Source organism: Protopterus annectens, chromosome 1.part1 (assembly GCF_019279795.1).
Source record: "Protopterus annectens isolate FY-2018-M chromosome 1.part1, PAN1.0, whole genome shotgun sequence".
Lineage (NCBI taxonomy): Eukaryota > Metazoa > Chordata > Ceratodontiformes > Protopteridae > Protopterus > Protopterus annectens.
Window position 1 is genome coordinate 837,225,182 of NC_056726.1, and position 19,844 is coordinate 837,245,025.

Here is a 19,844-nt window from a genome sequence, read left to right on the forward strand (position 1 = left end):
CTGAGTGTGCAGAATTTGGTTGTTCTGCTGAGATTGCAAGTAAGGTGTCTGAGGCAGGTGCCATGGTGGAAGGTGTGACACATTGCGCAGGAGTGGGTACCAGTGTTGGCAAGGCCAGTCTGGAGCAATCAGAATCATTTTTGGTTTGTCCTGTCTGACTTTTAGTAGGACTTTGGAGAGCAGAGGCAGATGGGGGAAAAGCATAGACTGATAGGTTTTTCCAGTTGAATGACAGTGCATCCACTTTCCAAGTTTTTTATGTGTTGAGTTCTTGTGCAGAATTTGTCCAACTAATAGTTCTGGGGTGAGGCAAAAAGATCTATGTCTGGACTCCCCCATTTGCATGTCAACATGTTGAAAATCCGTGGTTCCAGTTTCCATTCGTGTGGGTCCATGAGATTTCTGCTTAGTTCGTCTGCCAGAGTATTCAGCTTTCCTGGCAGGAATTGAGCTTGTAGTTGTATTTGGTAGGTCAAGGCCATGTTCCACAATGCCATGGCTAGTCTGCAAAGGGGGGTAAGAATGTGTACCCCCCTGCTTGTTTATGTACCACATTAACTGTGGTGTTGTCTGTCTTTATCATTCATTGTCCTGGATGAAGGTAGTCCTTGAAGGCCGTCAGTGCATACTGTACAGCTAGCATCTCTTTCTGATTGATATGAAGGTGCATTTGATTTGGCCTCCACTTGCCCTAAATGCACTTCCCTGCCAGATGAGCCCCCCAAGCATAGTCTGATGCATCTGTAGTTAGGGTTTGGGTGGCAGTCCCTTGTTTTGGTGGCAGGCCTCTGCCCACCATAGGAACTCTAGTTGCAGGCAAGGTATGATAGGAATCATTGTTTCCAGGCAGTGACAATGTTGACTCCATAAAATTTTTAAGTACCACTGAAGTTTCCTCATATGCAGTCGTGCATATGGAATTAGAAGACTGCAGGAGGCCATGAACCCCAAGGCTTGGAGAATTTGCCTTGAGGATAGCAGGGTTTTTGTGGCCAAATGTTTGAAGTAAGTCACCAATTGAATTTGCTTTTCTGGCGTAAGGTAAGCAATCTGGGCAGTTGTATTCAAGCTTGCACCCAGGAATGTAATTTTGTGAGAGGGTACCTGTTGTGATTTCTTTTCGTTTATGGTGTACCCTAGACAAGTTAGAACCTTTTTTACAAACACCAGATGCTTTAGAAAAATGTCCTTGTTTTCTGCCTGAATTAGACAATCGTCCAGGTATGGATATATATGAATATTTATTTGCCTACAAAATGCAATTACTGGAGCCAGGCACTTTGTGAAGACCCTGGGCGCAGTAGATAAGCCAAAGGGCAGTGCAGAGAACTGATAATGCAAGAAGCCTGCTTTGAAGCAGAGGTATCTTCTGCAAGATTCCCTGATTGGGATATGCAGGTAAGCCTGTTTTAAGTCTTGAGTTACCAACCAGGCATTTTTGCCTAGCATAGGAAGTAACTGTTGAAGAGTCAGCATCTTGAATTTTGGAATGTCCAGAAATGTGTTTAGAGCAGATAAGTTCACAATTGGATGCCATGACTTGTCTTTTCTGGGTACCAGGAAAAGTCTTGAATAGAAACCTTGTCCCTTTTCCTCTTCTGATACTGTTTGAATAGCCCCCATGTTCATGAGGAACAGAATTTGTTTCTGGGCCTCTGCCCACTGATTTGGGGGCAGGTCTGGCCATCCGTTTGGGATTGGCAACGTGTGGAAATGAAATCTGTATCCCTGGGATACTATATGTAAAACTCATTTGTCCTGGGTTATAAGTTGCCAGTTTCGAGCATGAAGTGCCAATTTTCCCCCCAAAGGGGCGGCTAAAATGTAAGTGCTTGGTGAGTGTAGAGGGAAGTCATTGAGACTGTTTACCATAGGGAGGTGCCTTGTTGTTTCCAGATTTGGAGGTGGAGGCATCCCATTGTTTTGTTCTAAACGTCCCTTGTGACTGAAACCTGGAGCCTTTGGAATGTCTGGGTTTGACTTGAGTGGCTCTCGAAGGAACTGGAAAAGACCAGTTCTTAGTGGACCAGTGCCTACTAAATCTTGGAAGTTGCACTTGTAAGAAATCTTTCACAGTTTGCATAGATTTAGCTTTATCTTCCATCTTTTTTAAAACTTCTTCAGCCTTACTACCAAAGAGATGGTCCTGTTGTAAAGGAGCAGCCAACAAGTTTGCTTTAACATGATCAGGCAGAGTTTGCTCTTTGAGCCAAGCATGCCTTCTTAGCACAGACCCAGATGCAGCAGCCATGCAAGAGGCCTCCAAAGAATCAAAACCACATTGCAAAGTATGTTTTTCAACTTGTTCAGCTGAATGCAATAAATCCTGTAAATCTTTATTTCCCACACAGTCAGAAATTAGCATCATTTTCTGTTTAAGCAGTCCCATGATATACTGCTGGTATTTAAGCATATGAAAGTGACAGTTGAAAGCCCTGATTACCAAGGTCGCAGAAGTGTAAACCTTCTTACCCCATCTATCTAGCACCCTGGAGTCTCTATCAGAAGGGGTAGCATTTTTAGCAGTAGAGGCCTTAATGCCCTTGTGACCCTGAGAAATGGTCTCAGGGTCTGCAATAGGATTTTTGAAAAGGAATTTGTGGGAGTCAGGAACCCTGTAGTATCGGTTTGGCTTACAAGGAGTCGGAGGCAGAGAATCAGGAGCCATACTAGATTCTGTAAAAACATCATCAACAATATCTAGGACAGGAGGTATAGCCAAAGGCCTATGTTGAGGAAGAAGAAGAAAATCCCCAAGTCTCTTTTTAGATTCAGAGAAATCCTGACTTTCCCAGTGGAAATGTTCCCATAAGGAATGTAAATTTTCCCCAAAAGAAAAATCCTCAGGGGGAAGAAGCAGAAGGAATGGAATCTTCTGCATCAGAGTCCTCATAAGTAGGTATAGACAAATCCTGTTCATTAGAAGAGTCAGAAGAAATAGAATCCTGTTCAAAAGATTCATAATCAATGTCTTGTCTAGGCCTCTTAGCAGGGGGTGTTTGGCTACCCCTGATAAGGGTAATTAAATCTTCAGCCATTTTGATCATTTGTTTTTTAGGCATAGGGGCCTGCACATGTGGTCCAAGCATCAGTTTTGTAGACACAGATGTAGATGTTGGCCTTAGTTTTGAAGATGGCATTGGTTTAATATACAAATCTGTAGGCCTGAAAACATCCTCAGAGGCCGGTGCCTGCACAGCGGCTCCAGACCCATCTAAGGTAGAGACATCCGCGGGTTCAATACTTAAAACATCTCACGGCATACCAGACTCCAAATGGGTCTCAGTAGAGGCCTGCGAATCAAAAGTAGCGGGTATCAGGGGACGCGAAAGCGCCTCACTGAGTACCGGCGAACTAGCGACTGGCTTAGGAAAAGTGTTGTCGTCAGTTTTGGAGCTTTCTTTGCATTATTTAGGTATTCCGGTAGTCGGATTGCTAACTGATGACATTTCTGGATAGTTAAATCGTGAGCCAAAATATTAAGAAGCAAAAATATACCGACGTTTAATAGTGCGTTGATTAAATCTAGCACAAAACCGACAGCAAGATACATTGTGGTCAGGGCCTAGGCAAGGAATACAGTACAAATGAAAATCCTTATGAGGTATTTGCTTCCCACAAGTAATGCAATTATTAACTTTTACTGACATCGGTAAGGAGCAAGAAAAAGTTTCCCCAATGGGGTACTTAGCTTTTAGTTGAAGACTTCGGTTCTGAAACTCGAAAACGAAAATTTCAGGAGTCGGCCAACTGGCACTTGCAAACTGTTTCTGCTTCTGGCACCACGCAGCAAGAAAGACTGATGTAATGATGTCGGCTGCATGTTTTATACCCCTGACGACCTGATATCATGGAAGAAGGGACAGCAACCAACGCAGGACCCAAGACTTTGTTAATCAGGCCAACTGAGGGCAACCTGCCAGCAGATTACCCAAATGTAATGACTGCAACAGTGAAACACGAAGAACATCTCCTCCTCCCAGGTGAAACTGAAGGTGTGTACTCTCCAGGCTTGGTGGGAGTAAGTCTTAGTGTAGAAGGTCTGCAGCTGCCTGTTCTGGGGGGAGGCAACCAGGTCTATTTGTGGAGTACCCCACTGGTGGACTATATCTAGGAAGACCATCCTTGTCCAGCATCCATTCATGTTGTGGAGAGGATGTTCTGCTCAGGAGGTCTGCTTGCTTGTTGTCCTGCGAAAAGATGTAGCTGGCTTGCGAGGACAGGTTGTGCTGGGATGCTAGGTCCCAAATTAGTAGGGCTCACCTGTACAATTTGGTATGCCTTGGTTCCTCCCTGTTTGTTGATGTGCCACATTACAGTGGTATTGCCCATCACTATCAGAAGAGGACCTGGTAGCAGTAGGGGTATGAAGGTCGGTAGAGCTAAAGGAACTGCTGTCATCTCCCTTACATTGATGTGTTTGGTTTTCACAGGAGGTTGCCACTGAACTTGGACTCTGTAAGAGAGCAAGGTGGCTCCCTAACCTGAGTCTGAGGCATCTGTATGCAGTATTTGTGTGGGTTGAGGAGGCTGCAGTGGAAGCCCCAGGTTTAGTTGTACTTGTTGGATCCACCAAATATTTCCCTCTTTAAACAGGGAAGAAGGGGATAACTTGTTCCAAGTGACTCTGGTGTTGTGACCAGATATTTTTGAGGTACCACTGCAGTTTTTGAATATGCATTCTGGCCAATGGTAGCATGGGAATGGTTGCTGCCATCAATCCCAGGAGTCGAAGGAATTGCCTTGCAGTGACTCTCTGGGAGAGCAAGACTTCCTGGAAGTGGGAAGTTAGAGATAAAACCTTGTCCTGTGGGAGAAAGGCTTTCATTTGTTTTGTATTGATTTTGAAACCTAGGAATATTTTGTCCCTGTCTGGGTTCAGGGAGGACTTCTTGAGGTTTGGGGTGAACCCTAGACTTTGCAGTAGGGACATAGTGAAGTGAAGATGTCTTAAGAAGGAATCTTCTGACTGTGCTAGGATAAGGATGTCATCCAGATATGGGTAAATCTGGATTCCATGGGTCCTGCAAAAGGCAATGGCTAGATCTAGGCACTTTGTAAACACTCTTGGGGCAGTGGATAAGCCAAAGGGCAAGGTTGTAAATTGGAAATTCGAAGATGGGCCAGAGAAATGTAGGAAACGTCTGTGTGAAGTCCTGATGGGAATGTGCAGGTAAGCATCTTTTAGGTCCAAGGTGACCATGAAAGCATTTGAGGGTATGAGGGGTAAGAGAGTGGGAAGTGACAGCATTTTGAAGGACGGTACCTGCAGATAAAGGTTTAGGAAGGAGAGATCCAAAATGGGTGTCCAGGGACTGTCTTTTTGAGGGACCAGGAATAGACGGGAGTAGAACCCCTTTCCTTCTTGTCCTGTGGGAACAGGCTCTATTGTGCCTTGTTGTTGCAGGTCTGACAGAATTTGTGGTAGGAGATAGCATTGTTTTTTGCGGGGGGAAATGGAATGATCTTCCAGGGGGGAATTTGTTTCCAGAATAGAAAGTATCCTTTTTGAATAATGGTTAATACCCATTGGTTTGTGGCAACTTTCTGTCAGAAGGGGAGACAGTGGGTAAGGTGAGCTGAGAAGGCCAGATGAGCAAGGCAGTCACAAATTATTATGACCTCTCCTGTCCTGAAAGGGTTGTCTAGGCTGAGGAGGTGGGCCAGTGGGCCTGGATGAGGAATGTCTTCTAGTTCCTCTTCTGGGCCTGGAGGAGGAGGCAGCAGAATGCGGGTTACACCTAACAAAGGTAGTCTTAGCTGGGTAGTTCCTGTAAACTCTGGGTATAGGGGATACCAGGAGATGTTTAATATCCTGTAATTCTTTGCTTTTTTCTTGCAGATTCTTAAACAGGTCAGCTGATTGCTTTCCAAAGTGGAAGTTGTGATCCAGAGGGGCATCCAAGATTTTGGACTTGAAGTCCACTGGCAGACTCTGTAGTCTAAGCCAGGAATATCTCCTAAGGACAGATGCTTATGCTGCAGAACAAGCAGAAGCCTCAGCAGCATGGTAGCTGCATCTTATAGAGTGTCTAGCCACTTGTAGTGCTAAGGACAATTTGGAGGAGATATCCATTTTAATGGGACTGTCAGAAATTGAAGCCAGCATACAGGTGGCTTGGGATACTAAGTCCAGGGCATACTTGTTCATGTGTGTTTGATAGTTAATGGCTCTGAAGGCCAAAGTGGAGGAAGTGTACACCCTCTTGCCTATCCTATCCAAGGATTTGCTATCTTTATCCATGGGCAATAGGGAGGCTGAAGGTAACAACCTAGACTATTTATCATGGGCAGTGGCAATCACTGCTGGATCTGCTAAGGGTGGCTTTATGAGGAATTTTTGATCCTCTGGCACCTTGTAGAAGTGGTCTGGGTGCTTAGGTGCAGGAGGCTGTGAGTCAGGAGTTCCAGAGGCTGCAGTAAAAGCATCCAAGTATGTGGGAAGAACAGGGGGTACAGCTGAAGGGGAGGGGGACTCCACTTGCAGCAGTTCAAAGTATCTTTTTTGGGTTTCTGTCATTTGGGAAGTATCCCATTTGAAATAGTCTTTCATTTTGGTGATGGTTTCACCAAATGTAATGTCTTCAGGTGGAGAATCCCCTTCCACAGAATCCTCATCAGGAAAGTAATATTCCTTGGGAGAAGCAATCTGGGATGCATAAGAGATGGATTAATCAGAGGAAGAGTAGGTAGAGCCATGTTCTTCTTCTTCCTCAAAGAGGGGAGCCATGGGAATAGAAGAAGCAGAGGTAGGCCTAGGGCTTAACAGATGCAACATGGTTGTGGGTGAGGCAGAAGGCCTAAGGGCCATAAATGCCTGCATAAGAGAAGAGGTGCAGTCCTCCAATCTAGAGGGGCTTCAGAAGCAGGTGTAATATGTTTTGTTTTCTGCTTCTTTTTGGCTGGAGTCAGTCTAGAGCTGGGTTTGGCATCGGCTGTATCTGAGGTCTGGATCCCGGTCGAAGGAACCACCAAATCTGGTTCCTCATTGACATCGTCAGGCATCGGTGTCTGAGAAAGCTCCGTGGACATGCCGGACGTCGGCTGTGCAACGGCCTCCGTGAGGGTGGTCAATGGAGCTGACGGATCCGCCGAGCGCTCCTCAACTCCTACATCGGTAGTTGGCAGGGCATCCAGGTGCGAAGTGGCAGGCGATGAAGGCCTAGGCATCTCAGCCTTCTTTCGTGGAGGTTCATGGGCAGCCTCCGATGTGGGATCCATCTTGAGAGCCAGCCGTTTGAGGCGTTGGTTTTCTAAGTAAAGGTTTAAAGCTGCCAGACAGCTGCGTAAGGTCTTGGGCACAAAAGATTTACAAATAGGGCAGGTGTTATGATCGTGTTCCCGGCCTAAGCAGAAAACGCATTTGTCAGGGGCATCCTTATGGGGAATTTGGCGCCCGCATTGGCACTTTCCCTTTTTCCCTGACATCAGTTGAAAGCTACAACAACCAAGCCTAAGCAATGCAAATGATCAGAAAAAAAAAATTAGAAATGCAAAAAACCCCACAGGTTACATATCTATAATCGATCAAAAATCTGGAGAGCAATCATACGATGCAAAGTCGTCTGCGGCTGAAATATTTTAAGGATTGTGCATGCAGACATCACACTTAAGGTCCCTGGTTTATGGCCCTGCGTGTGATGTCCCACGCAGCTGCAACAGCCAAGCTGAAGCTTTTGTATAGGAGTCGATGTACAAGTCGCCTGAAGGTAGGAAATCTCATACCAAGAATACTGTAACATTGGAATAGAAGGACATCCATCATGCATGCCACAGGTCAAAGTCTCCAGTTCTAGGAGTGGTTAGTGTAGTGATATCAGGACATCACTGCTGACCCCCCCCCCTTATTTTTTTAACCCGAGATGAGCTGCAAGGCTCTGGAATTCATCAGAGATTACATAAATGTCAAGTTTCCTCAAGTCTTCCCACCCTGGAGAGGAGAAGAGAGAAGAGCTGGCTCTAGGTAGACTCATGCTATCCACTTTGGCTGTTCCAAACAGCAGCCTGAGTCCATAGCTGAACTCAGGTCGCTGGCAGTTTAGATGGACACCCTTTCTCTGTGCCATCTGGTCAGGTTACCCATACATCCTTTCAGTTGTAGTGCTCTACAAAAATGATAACACAGACAAGGTACCAGAGTTAAGATCAAAGTCTAAATAGTATTACACTTATTACTCTGGAAAAGCCGAAAGACACAACAACAACAACTCTGTCTAGAAATTATGTTCATAACGACCAGGATGTCCAGAAGAGAACAGCACTAGAAATTGTCTTTCATGCATCCTCCTTCCTGAGGACTCCAATTCACATAGCAGAAACATGTATGAGTCTAGTATTGCAAAGTGCCATAAAGAATGACCCTCCCTTCCTTAAAGAGGGCTGGTAAGGAATTTGTCAAGACTACACTTATTCATCAACATTCAAATAGCACCAAGTATTAATTAAACTCTAAGCAGGGATGACACTGTAATGCTGAGAGCTGATGAACTTGTAGTGATCAGGAAGAATTGTATAAACTGGTGATGAAACTGACCGTTCTTAACAGTAAGGTTAATTTTGTAAATATGACTGCCTTCAACAGGATTCCATTTCCAGGGGAAAGTAAAATCTCCACCATCGTCTTTCTAATGACCTTTATCCAGTTGTCTTTCATACTTAGGGCAACAAAACTGATGTTGCTTCTTATAAGTTCCCCAGTCATAACATGTTTTTTTCTTAGTGGTTATTCAGTACACAAGTTGTCCTTTTACTTAATTATTTACTTCTATTTTGTAATCTGGTAGTTGGGTTGTCCTACTGACTGTCTTCATTCACACTCTGGGCTCACAGAAGCATTACAAAAGAGATATGAAGTCAGGCAGATACATATCAAAGCAAAAAATAAAATTATTTTACATCTACGGTTTGTTTCAACTGCCAACAGAACAAATACTCTGGATGTGGATCTTTGTGCTCATCGCCATTGTAGGACTTGTTTCCTCCTGTGTTTCTCAGAAGCAAAGCAAAAGAGACTCACCATTAAGTGAAAAGAAGTGATTCAAGGTTTTGCTAGTCTTGTAAATATACTTAATGCACAGCCTCAATGTCCACTTCAGTGATGGACAGTACTGCTGAAAGGCAATCCCAAGTCTTATAAGATTAAGTAAAAAGACAGAATGGATGAAAACTCCAGCCATAAATCCAACAATCACATGAGCTGCTGACCTCCTCTGAAATTTGAGGAACTTTTAACAATGACCATTTGAAAGCATAGCTAAGTTCAGAGTCGAGGAAAACCAAATACAATTCAGAGACAACTGTGCTTAACATTCAGACATCACAGCAGTACTGACACGAACTAATATCACATTCATTACCACTACTGATACAAGGAAAGGGATAATTATAGGTAAGATACTAGTCTGTGGGCTACCTATTGCAGGAGACTCACAGTAGTATTACACTTGACATTAATGTTGCACCCTGCTTCTTCATGTGTAACAAAAAGGGAACTAAAGCAGATAAAGTGCTTAAGTGGTTTACTACAGGCCTAAATGCACATTTTTGACTATAAGCAGTTCAAAACCTTCCCCATGGCTCAGCACACCTATTGCTAATCCATAATGTCTACCTGCATTTTATCTAATATCATGTCGGTAATGCTCAGTACAGAATTGATAAAGAAGAAAAAAAAAAAGACATTTTCTTACCCGAAGAGATAATGTTCCTCTCACTGCTACCACAACAGCCTCTTTCTTGTGATCCAAAGCTACATAAAATGGAATTTCATAAATCTGTCAAAAAAAAAAAAAGATTTATTAACCAGTCATATTTTATACAGGTGACATGCAAATAACAGAAGACAACATTAAGGTCTTCCCAAAGGTTGAATGAATATTTCATAAACGCTAACTGTCGAACAAAGTGGATTTCAGTGGGAGATGAACTTTCGTCAAGTTATGGTTTCATTAAGATAATGTAGACACTCAGTTTTCCTCAATGAAATATGTGAACTAAACAGCATGCCTGCAAATGATACGAAATTACAAATACTCTGGATTTCTTGGGAAGAGAACAATAATAATAATAATGAGTGATTCTGTGTACATGTTTGAAATTAACAACATGGCAGTTAAACGTGGATTTGTTAGTTGTAGTGGTACAGAACTCATGTTCAGCAGCACTTTGAAAGAGTTCTGAAGATTAAGGTTATATAAATAAGAAACAATGCAGTGTAAGCATAAACTAAAATCAAAGAAACAATACAGTCATAAAGTATCTGCTAAGAAGCTGTACCTATTCCTAGGTTTATGGAAAATGGGTGCTGTACTGTGGTGAGATGAATAGTTGAATTGAATCTTTCTTTGCAATAAATCTCTTCATTGGAATTTGGAGACAGTCAAACAACAGGACAGGAAAAGTGAAAACATCACATTAAAGACAGAATTAAATGATATTGTCCAGTACCAGGGATGATTTTTAAAACAACAAAATGCATCAATGAACAGGTAAATGAATAAAGAAACTGCTCTAGTGATTTTCGTACAGAGAAACTGATTGCAATGCATACAGTTCCAAAAAATGCGAGCACCCCATATGAAGTGAATGTGCATATGTGCAAGTAGTTTATGCTCAGTCAGTGCTCCCTGTGCTAGGCAATAAACTGGCTTAGAAAGTATTACTGGTCTGTGTGTGATATTCTTTGATGTATGTTAACAAAGAAAGAATAAAAATGGCAATGATAGTTTCAGTGGCACAACTAAGAAGAATCAACAAATTTAAATGTGTTATGGAGATATGTTCTGCACGCACACAAAGAATTCAGTAACTGTTTAATGACAAACAACATTCTTTCATAGAAGTGTATGGTGATGTTACCCATTCCCAAGGTAGCATCCACATACAATTCACTGCAGAACCTGACTCAGGTAAAGGGTAACGGGGGGGGGGGAGTTCATATCAAGCAGACCGAGTCTCAGTTTTTCTGGTGAAAAGGACAAATCAAACCATATAAAATGCTTAGCCTTCATTCCTTACATATAGAATGTTGCTTTCCTATTATTTCACACATCAGGCTGTTAACAGCTTATAAATCTACTGTCTCCGATTCCCAAAGATCAGTGTCAGACTAAGTGAACCTTGAGCCCTGGGTAGTTTTCAAACCATGGGCTTCCCTCCCTCATACACTATTTACCAGATTGTTTTATATTAAAGTTATCTCTTAATGAAGCAAAAATTGTATGTTTCTTAGTCTCGAATGTTCTTACAGCAAATCGTGAAACAAAATTTATGAACCAATAATTAAAAATGATCCACTTAAAAACATTTCAACTATAGATGGCAACTCCCATTTAAGAAAATGTCAACCACAGACTACCAACTGAACTGCTGTCATTACAATCTACCAGTGCCTGTACCTATCAATTATAGCCACTCAACTGTATGTACCTCAAATATCCAACTGTGATAAAATGGCCAAAGTAGAGTATTTCAACTTTCTGTACACAAACGTGCACCAGATCTGCAAAACCAGACTGACTGTTTAACTTGATCATGACAGCAGATTCAGTTAGTCTCATCCACAAACAGCAGGTGTATCTAGGAATTATAGCCTTACTGTTAACCAAGTATAACTCATATCTGATAAATGAATAATAATTACGTACACACTCATGTATTTCAAAATTACTTCAGAAAAAACACATAGTAGCCATAATCCACAGTAATGTATTCCAACTTATTTCACACAAATGTTTGAAAAACCCAGACTGCTTAAAAAAATGCCAGGAGGGCAAGTTACTTTCATCCACAGATAGCCTCACCACATTCAGTAATTACAGCCACTTTGTTGAATATATTCATCTTTCTAATGTAACAAATACCTATCAACCTTTTAGCACAAGAATCAAGTACAAAGCCAAAAATAATGAAAGTAATGGTCCACAATCTGGGGCAGACTTTAAATATTGGTCTTATATACTTAGAAAATTAATTTTTAGAAAAACGGTGATTTATCTTTAAAGTGCCATACCAACATACATATCAGCATATATTTTCTGAAGAATAAGAAGTCTGAAACACAAACGTATGCCACTATTTAGCGACTATAATCCTCAATGATCTGCCAGAAAACCACAAATGTTTATGCAAAACAGACCAAAAATATGACATAAAATCAGGGACAGTTTCAATTTATTTTACGCAAACAGGAGTCAGGGAGTGCAGTATTCCTACATATTTCAGACAAATGCAAACTACTCCTGCAAAGACAGACTATTTAAACTGAATAAATTACAAGACAGTAAGTTACCTTCATCCATAAATTGCCCTTACTCAGCATTTGTAGCCACATTGTGTGTACACCGTCTGTTTGAGAAAAAAACAATACCTCTAACCTCTTAGCACAAGAAAATGAGGGACAAAACCAAAAAATAACGAGAGGTAAAAAGCTAAAACCAAGGACATTTTTTTACTTTGCTCTTAACTACATAGAAAGTCAGTACAATAGAAGTGTTTCCATTAACATGTATTTTCTGAAGGTCATAAAGTCAGAGACTCAAATGTCTATTACTTAGTGACTGTAATTATAGCTTCATAGGTAGGTACTAGGCTATTGGCCCTAGGGCCTATATAAGCCTAGCCAAAAAGGTACCCTTGTTTTTTTCACCACCAATTATTTTCCTGTGCCCCTGTCAAGCAGAGCCACAGAAGTGATCCCTGGGGTGAATTTCCTATTTCACATCCAATCATCAAGATTTTTCTTGAGGAGTGCTTCAATGATTTACTAGAAAACCCACAAAGATTGTGAGCGACAGATGAAAAATACAAGGCAAAGTTACATTCTACACAATCAGGAAAAGTTTGTTTGTTGCACATAGACAGTAATGAGAGAGCAAAGTATCCCAACCTATTTCACACAAAAGCAACAAGTCCTTTAAAGCCTGACTGTTTAAACTCAGCAAACAAGTAACCTTCATACACAGTCTTCACTACCACCCAACAATTACAGCCAATTTGCTGATTATGTACACCCCAACATCCAATTATGATAAAAAGACCACATAATGTATTTCAGCATCATTCCACCCAAACAGCACTTGCCTCAGTAAAGTATTCCTTCTGAAGTTGCTTCACAAAAATCACATTATTCCTGCAAAAGCACAAAGTAGTTGAGCAAATGAGTGCAGTAAGTCATGTTTGTTCTACAGACCAACCCCGTTCTCAGGTTAGCAATTATAGCTACTTTATCTACGTATACACTTCAGGTGTCTGAATGTAGTTAAAAGTGATAAAAAGTAAGACTGAGTCACTGTATTTTGACTCCACTTCAAATATGTTGGCCAGCCACTGCAAATTATTCCTCTTGTCACCTAGCCATCCACTGACTGCCCATATCTGATTGATAATGCCAGGATAAGTACTTATCTCATGTGACTGCAGCCTGCTGCTGCTCCTCTTTCAAGCCAACAGTTCACAACCATTTAACATTCATAGGCTTTCTACGTGCTGCCATCCCAATGAATCATGGGGGGGGTTTCAGCAGACGTAATTTATGGTTGCCTTGGGCCAGTTTTTTTCATTCAGTTATTCTAAGTAAAAAAGATATTTACTAAAACATGTAAATAAATAAATCACCCCTAGCTAACCAGCATCATTGACCCATGCTTCACATGTGCAAAAGTCAGGCAATTATTACTGTTTTCTTAATGATTATAGTCAGAACATGAGCCAACTAAAATGAATTAGCAGTGTTGAACATAATAAAACTTTTAAAACTAAAATGATTTTATTGCAGACAGTGGGTGGCTGGCAATGGGCTTCCTTGCATATGAGGGCCCTGGATGGCTGCCCGAATCACCCCCATTATAATCTGCCATCACCCATGGTATGCCACATTCAAGTCCACTTTCTCTGATAAAGCATGGCAAATTATGTACCCTTTCCATTATTTCATATTCAAAAAGGCTTTCTGGTTCTCATACTCTTACCTAACTCCAAGTGCAGGATGCTACACTAAAGGGAAAGTACAGTTTTGTACCTACCATAAATGTAGATGTTCGAGTGTACACCCTGCTGCAGTCATCACACTTGGGTTATCCTGTCGTCAGGCGGTCCCGCAGTCGGCCAGAATTCCAAAGTCTTGGTCCGGCGTCAGTTGCTGTCGCTTCTTCCCCGACGTCAGTGCACCAGGGGTATATATAATGCAACCGACCCCATTTTCTTCAGTTTTTCTTGCCCCAGATGTCAGGTGCCCCCAAAAAAGGAGGTCAGTAACAAGTACCAAATTGACTAAATTTTGCACAAACACAAATTCCCTCCAGCTATAAGCAAGTACATCAGGAAGGTATTGTAGAGATTTAGCCAGTTAGATCAGAGGGGATGGAGGGAGGGTAACCTAGACTGCAGCAGGGTGTACACTCGAACATCTACATTTATGGTAGGTACAAAACTGTACTATGTTCATCGTGTTACCCTGCTGCAGTCATCACACTTGGGTTGAATCCCAAAGCTAAGGATGGGTGGAGGAATCATGGAGGGTTAGAGGAGGCTAGAAGGCCCTGCAGAACTGCAGTGGCGAAGCCCGCCCTAGTCTTAGAGTAAAGTGGTAAGTGATAGTGTTTGGTAAAGGTGTTTACTGAACTCCAAGTTGCAGCTTCCAAAATCTCCTTGGTTGGAACCCCCCTGAGAAAGGCTGTAGATGTAGCTGTTGCCCTGGTAGAGTGGGGCCTAATGGTAGCAGGAACTGGTTTTCCATGATGGGTATAGCAGAAACGTATGCAATGTCCCATCCATTTGGAAATGGTTTGTTTTGATATATCCTTCCCTTGTGAAGCTGTAGCATAGGATACAAAGAGCTGGTCAGATTTTCTGCAAGCCTTAGTTTTGTCCAAGTAGTAACAAAGTTGCCTGTGAATGTCCAAGGAATGCAGGAGTCTCTCACCTTTGTTCTGTGGATTTGGGAAGAAGGTGGGTAAGTGGATGGTTTGATTTAAAGCCACACTGGAAACCACCTTAGGCATAAAGGAAGGATTAGTTCATAAAGAAACTCTGTCTTGATGAAAAATGAGGAAAGGTTCCACTGCCATTAGTGCCTGCAGCTCTGAGACTCTTCTAGCTGAAGTTATTGCTAACAGAAGGGCAGTCTTCCATGAAAGGAACTGAAGATCTGCAGAGAAAGCTGGTTCAAAGGGAGGTAGCGTTAGTTTTTCCAGAACAAAACTGAGGTCCCATGTTGGTGTAGGTGCTCTCCTGGGGGGCCTAATGTTTTTTGCCCCTCTGAGGAACTGCCTTAGTAGTGGATGCGAAAATATGGTGGATCCATGTTGTAGTGGGCTGAAATAGCTGAAGCATGGATTTTAATGGAGGAGAAAAAAAGTCCTTTGTGCAACATCTCAGTTAAATACTATAGAATGTGAGGCATGTGAGGGTGAATTGTGTGCTGGCCTTTGGCTTGGTTCCAGGCACAAAACCTTTTCCATTTGTCCGAATAAGCCTTCCTGGTGCTTGGCCTCCTAGCTTCCAGAATAACATCCATAACTGCTGGGGAAAGAGGAGCTGGCTGGATACTTAGGTGATTTGCCATGCAGCCAGATTTAAGGTTTTGAGCTGGCTGTGAAGAATCTGATTGTTTTGCTGTGTGAGCAAATGGGTAATTTGTGGTAAGATCCAAGGTGGGCCCTGGGCCATATTCCTCAATAGTGGGTACCAGTGCTGGCGTGGCCAGTCTGGGGCTATGAGAATCAGTCGTGGTCTCATCTTTTTGACTATCAGAAGCACCTTCGTGAGGAGAGGCAATGGAGGGAAAGCATATACTGTCAGATTTTTCCAACTGAAAGTGAGTGCGTCCACTTTCCAAGCTTGATGGTGAAGTGTCCTTGTACAAAATGTTGTTAGTTGATAGTTTTGAGGACTGGCAAACAGGTCTATGTGTGGAAGGCCCCATTTTTGAGTTGTCATTGTAAATACTTGTGGATCTAGTTTCCACTCGTGGGGATCCATGATGTTTCTGCTGAGGTCGTCTGCCAATGTGTTTTTCCTTCCTGGCAGGAATTGAGCTTGTAACTGAACTTGGTAAGCCAGAGCTGTGTTCCATAAGGTCACTGCTTGCCTGCATAGAGGGTAGGAGTGAGTACCCCCTTGTTTGTTTATGTACCACATAACTGTGGTGTTGTCCGTCTTTATTGTAAGTTGTCCTGGATGTAATAGATTCCTGAAGGCTGTCAGAGCTTTCTGTACAGCTAGCATCTCTTTTTGATTGATGTGCAGATTCCTTTGATCTGCAGTCCATACGCGTTGAACGCACTGTCCTGCCATGTGTGCCCCCCAGGCGTAGTCTGATGCATCTGTTGTGATAATTTGCCTGGCTGGGGGCAAGGTGAAAGGCTGACCCTTGTTGAGGTGACATGCCTGTGACCACCATAGAAACTCCTGTTGTAGGCAGGGAATGAGAGATATCAGTGTGTCCAAGCTGTGGCTGTGTTGAGACCATACGCTTTTTAGGTACCACTGTAATTTCCTCATATGCAGCTTTGCAAATGGTATTAGTAGTATGCAAGATGCCATGAAGCCCAAGGCCTGCAGAATTTTTCTTGCAGTTAATTGGGTCTTTGTTGCCATTGTTTTGAAATATTGAGTCAGATGTAGTTGTTTGTCTGGTGTCAGATAAGCCTTCTGGGCCGTTGTATTCAAGCTGGCACCCAGGAATGTCATATTTTGTGAGGGTGCTAGTTTTGACTTCTTTTCGTTTACTGTGTACCCCAGGCAATTTAGTAGATATTTTACAAAAGCCAGATGATGTAAGAGAATGTCCTTGCTTTCTGCTTGGATGAGGCAGTCGTTCAGGTATGGGTATATTTGAATTCCTCTTTGTCTGCAGTATGCAATTACTGGTGCCAGGCATTTTGTGAAGACTCTGGGCGCAGTAGATAAGCCAAAGGGCAGTGCAGAGAATTGGTAATGGGTTGAACCTGCAATGAAACGGAGGTATCTTCTGCAACTTTGTCTGATAGGGACATGCAAGTATGCCTCCTTGAGGTACAACGTTACTAGCCATGCTTCCTTGCCCAACATGGGAAGAAGCTGCTGTAGTGTTAGCATCTTGAATTTGGGTACTTGTAAGAAGGCGTTTAGAATTGAAAGGTCCAGAATTGGTCTCCAGGCATTGTCCTTTCTGGGCACTAGAAAGAGTCTTGAGTAAAATCCTTGACCTTGCTCTCGAGTACGTACCAGTTGAATGGCTCTCATGTCCATGAGAGCTGTAATTTGTTTTTGTGCCTCTGCTCATTGATTTTGTGGCAGGTTTGGCATTCCTCTTTTCATTGGCAAGGTGTGGAAATGGAATCTGTATCCTCATAAAATTATGTCTAGGACCCATTTGTCCTTTGTGACAATGTGCCAGTTGTCTCAAAAAAGTGCGAGTTTTCCTCCCAAGGGGGCTGCCAAGAGAGTGTTGCTTGGCCAGATGAGGTGCAAGTCATTGAGTTTGCCTTCTGGTAGGTTGGGACCTGTCTTCTCCTCCCTTCTGTGATGCAGTGCCCCATTGGCGAGATTTGTACTGGGCTTGAGGTTGTCCTCTGCCCCTTGGACGTCTGTATTTACCCCTCTGTGGTCTGTCAGTAGCTGGAAAGGACCAGTTTTTTGTTGGCCAGTTTCTGCTGAAGCGAGGGGGCTGTACCTGTAGGAAATCTTTGACTGTCTGCATAGATTTTGCCTTATCCTCCATTTTCTTTAAGACTTCTTCTGCTTTAACTCCAAAAAGAACATCCTGCTGTAAGGGAGCATCTAGAAGCTTTGCTTTAACATGATCAGGCAAAGTTTGTTCCTTTAACTAAGCATGCCTACGTATAACAGACCCAGTGACAGATCAAACCCACATTGTAAGGCATGTTTTCCCACCTGTTCAGTTGCATGCAACAGATCCTGTATTTCTTTCAATTCAGACTGTTGAGGGAGAGTGGTCATTCTTTGCTTTAACTGAGAGATTAGAAATTGCTGATACTTTAGCATATGGAATTGGCAATTTAGTGCCCTCATAGCTAGAGTGGCTGAGGTGTAAACCTTTTTCCCCCACTTGTCTAGTGCTCTGGAATCCCTCTCAGAGGGTACAGGATTTTTAGCCATAGAGGCCTTAGCCCCTTTGGGACCCTGGGAGATTGTCTCTAGGTCAGCAACAGGGCTTTTATAAAGAAATTTGTGATAATAGGCACTCTGTAGTATCTGTCAGGCTTGGCCGGAGCAGGAGGAAGAGAGTCTGGATTCAGACTGGATTCTAAGTAAACATCATCCACAATGTGAACACACCAAATCCACTGGATACACCACACAGAGGAATCCACAATGTAGAAAACTTCTTTAATGAAGAACTGGAACACACAAGCGCTTTCGCATAGTAACACTATGCTTCTTCAGGTGTAATAAAACATGAAATTGAGCAGCCTTTTATACAAAAGCTCTTGGTGCTCAAAACTGGCTAATCAGAACACTAATTGAATAATTATAGCATTCAAGCTAAGCTAGTTTAAAGGGGTATCATTAACAAATTCAAAGATGTTAAACATAGACAAAAGAGAATAAAAACATATGAAAGAGCATGAATAAAAACAGTTAACATAAAATGCGCCAAAGCGCTTTAAAACAATTATGCTGTCACACCAAAACAGCAACTTCTGGCCTAAGCTGACAGTGCAAGCCTGCTGAAAACTCAGAGTTGCTTATAAAACAAAGCAGCAAGTGTCAGTGATCAAATACATAATATGGTCCATATTTCAAAAAGTTCACAAAATATGAGCAAAAGAACCACGAATACATTAATAAAATACTTTAATAAAAAATAAAATAGATAATATCCCTAGAGGTAGAATCGCTCAACAGAGTTCATTGTGAGCCCCTTATCATAGAGCAAATAATCAGAGCTAATGCATCAAAAACACCAGATGATCATATTGTTGTATCAGTAAGGGCAAATGGTATTATCAAACTCTGCCTAGCAGAAATATCCATGTAATAAATATCGTCAAGAAACGGCAGTGTAGTGTCATTAATGAATAGTGCAGAACATGCCGGTTAATAAAATCAGCTTAATATCGCCTTCTCAATGAAAAAACATCTATAGAACCTACTAATGCACAACATCCTAGACCTATATAACATAGTTGACTTACACAAAAGGTAAGTAATAAAACTCACCAGTAACGGCAACAATGAAAATAGGAATAAAACCGTTGTAGCATCCTGTATGCACGGAAAGCCATATGACGACAGTCAAAACAACGAAAACTGGTCCGACAGTAAATCCACAATGTCTAAAACTGGTGGGATGGCAAGAGGTCTGTGTTGGGGAAGTAAAAGAAACTCTCTGAGCCTTTTCTTTGAGTCAGAGTAGTCCTGACCTTCCCAGTGAAAATGTTCCCTCATAGTGTGTAAAGTTTCCCCAAAGGAGTAGTCTTCAGGAGGAGAAGCTGAGGGAATGGAATCCTCAGCATCAGAATCTTCATAAGGGAGAAAGAGTAATCTTGGTCCTCAGAGGAGTCTGAAGAAATGGACACTTGTTCAGAGGATGCATAATCTTCCTCTTGTCTAGGCCTTTTGTCAGGAGGGGGTTGGGAACCCCTGATTAAAGAGATCAAATCTTCAGCCATTTTAAGCATCTGTTTCTTAGGCATGGGGCCTTGAACAGGGGACTGAAGTGCAGTCCTTTTAGATTTAATAGGAGTCTTCGTCTTAGGATGCGTTTTAATGGTGAGCGTCGTTGGTCTGAAAACGCCTTCAGAAACCGAAGGCGTTTCTGCAGCACTGACATCTTTTTCAGCAATGTCGTCAGAGGGGCCTGAACAAAATGGCTGTGTAGACCTGGTACATTCCGCCAA

At 42.3% G+C, this 19,844-nt stretch overlaps 1 protein-coding gene across 1 annotated transcript in view; it reads right to left on the reverse strand.

The window, feature by feature from the left end:
- DAGLB (diacylglycerol lipase beta) overlaps positions 1-19,844 on the reverse strand; it is a gene marked incomplete in the record, with an annotated part of 1,624,905 nt that overhangs the window by 649,797 nt on the left and 955,264 nt on the right. The window contains 1 exon segment of the mRNA XM_044078626.1: positions 9,690-9,773. Coding sequence (XP_043934561.1) covers positions 9,690-9,773 — 84 coding nt within the window.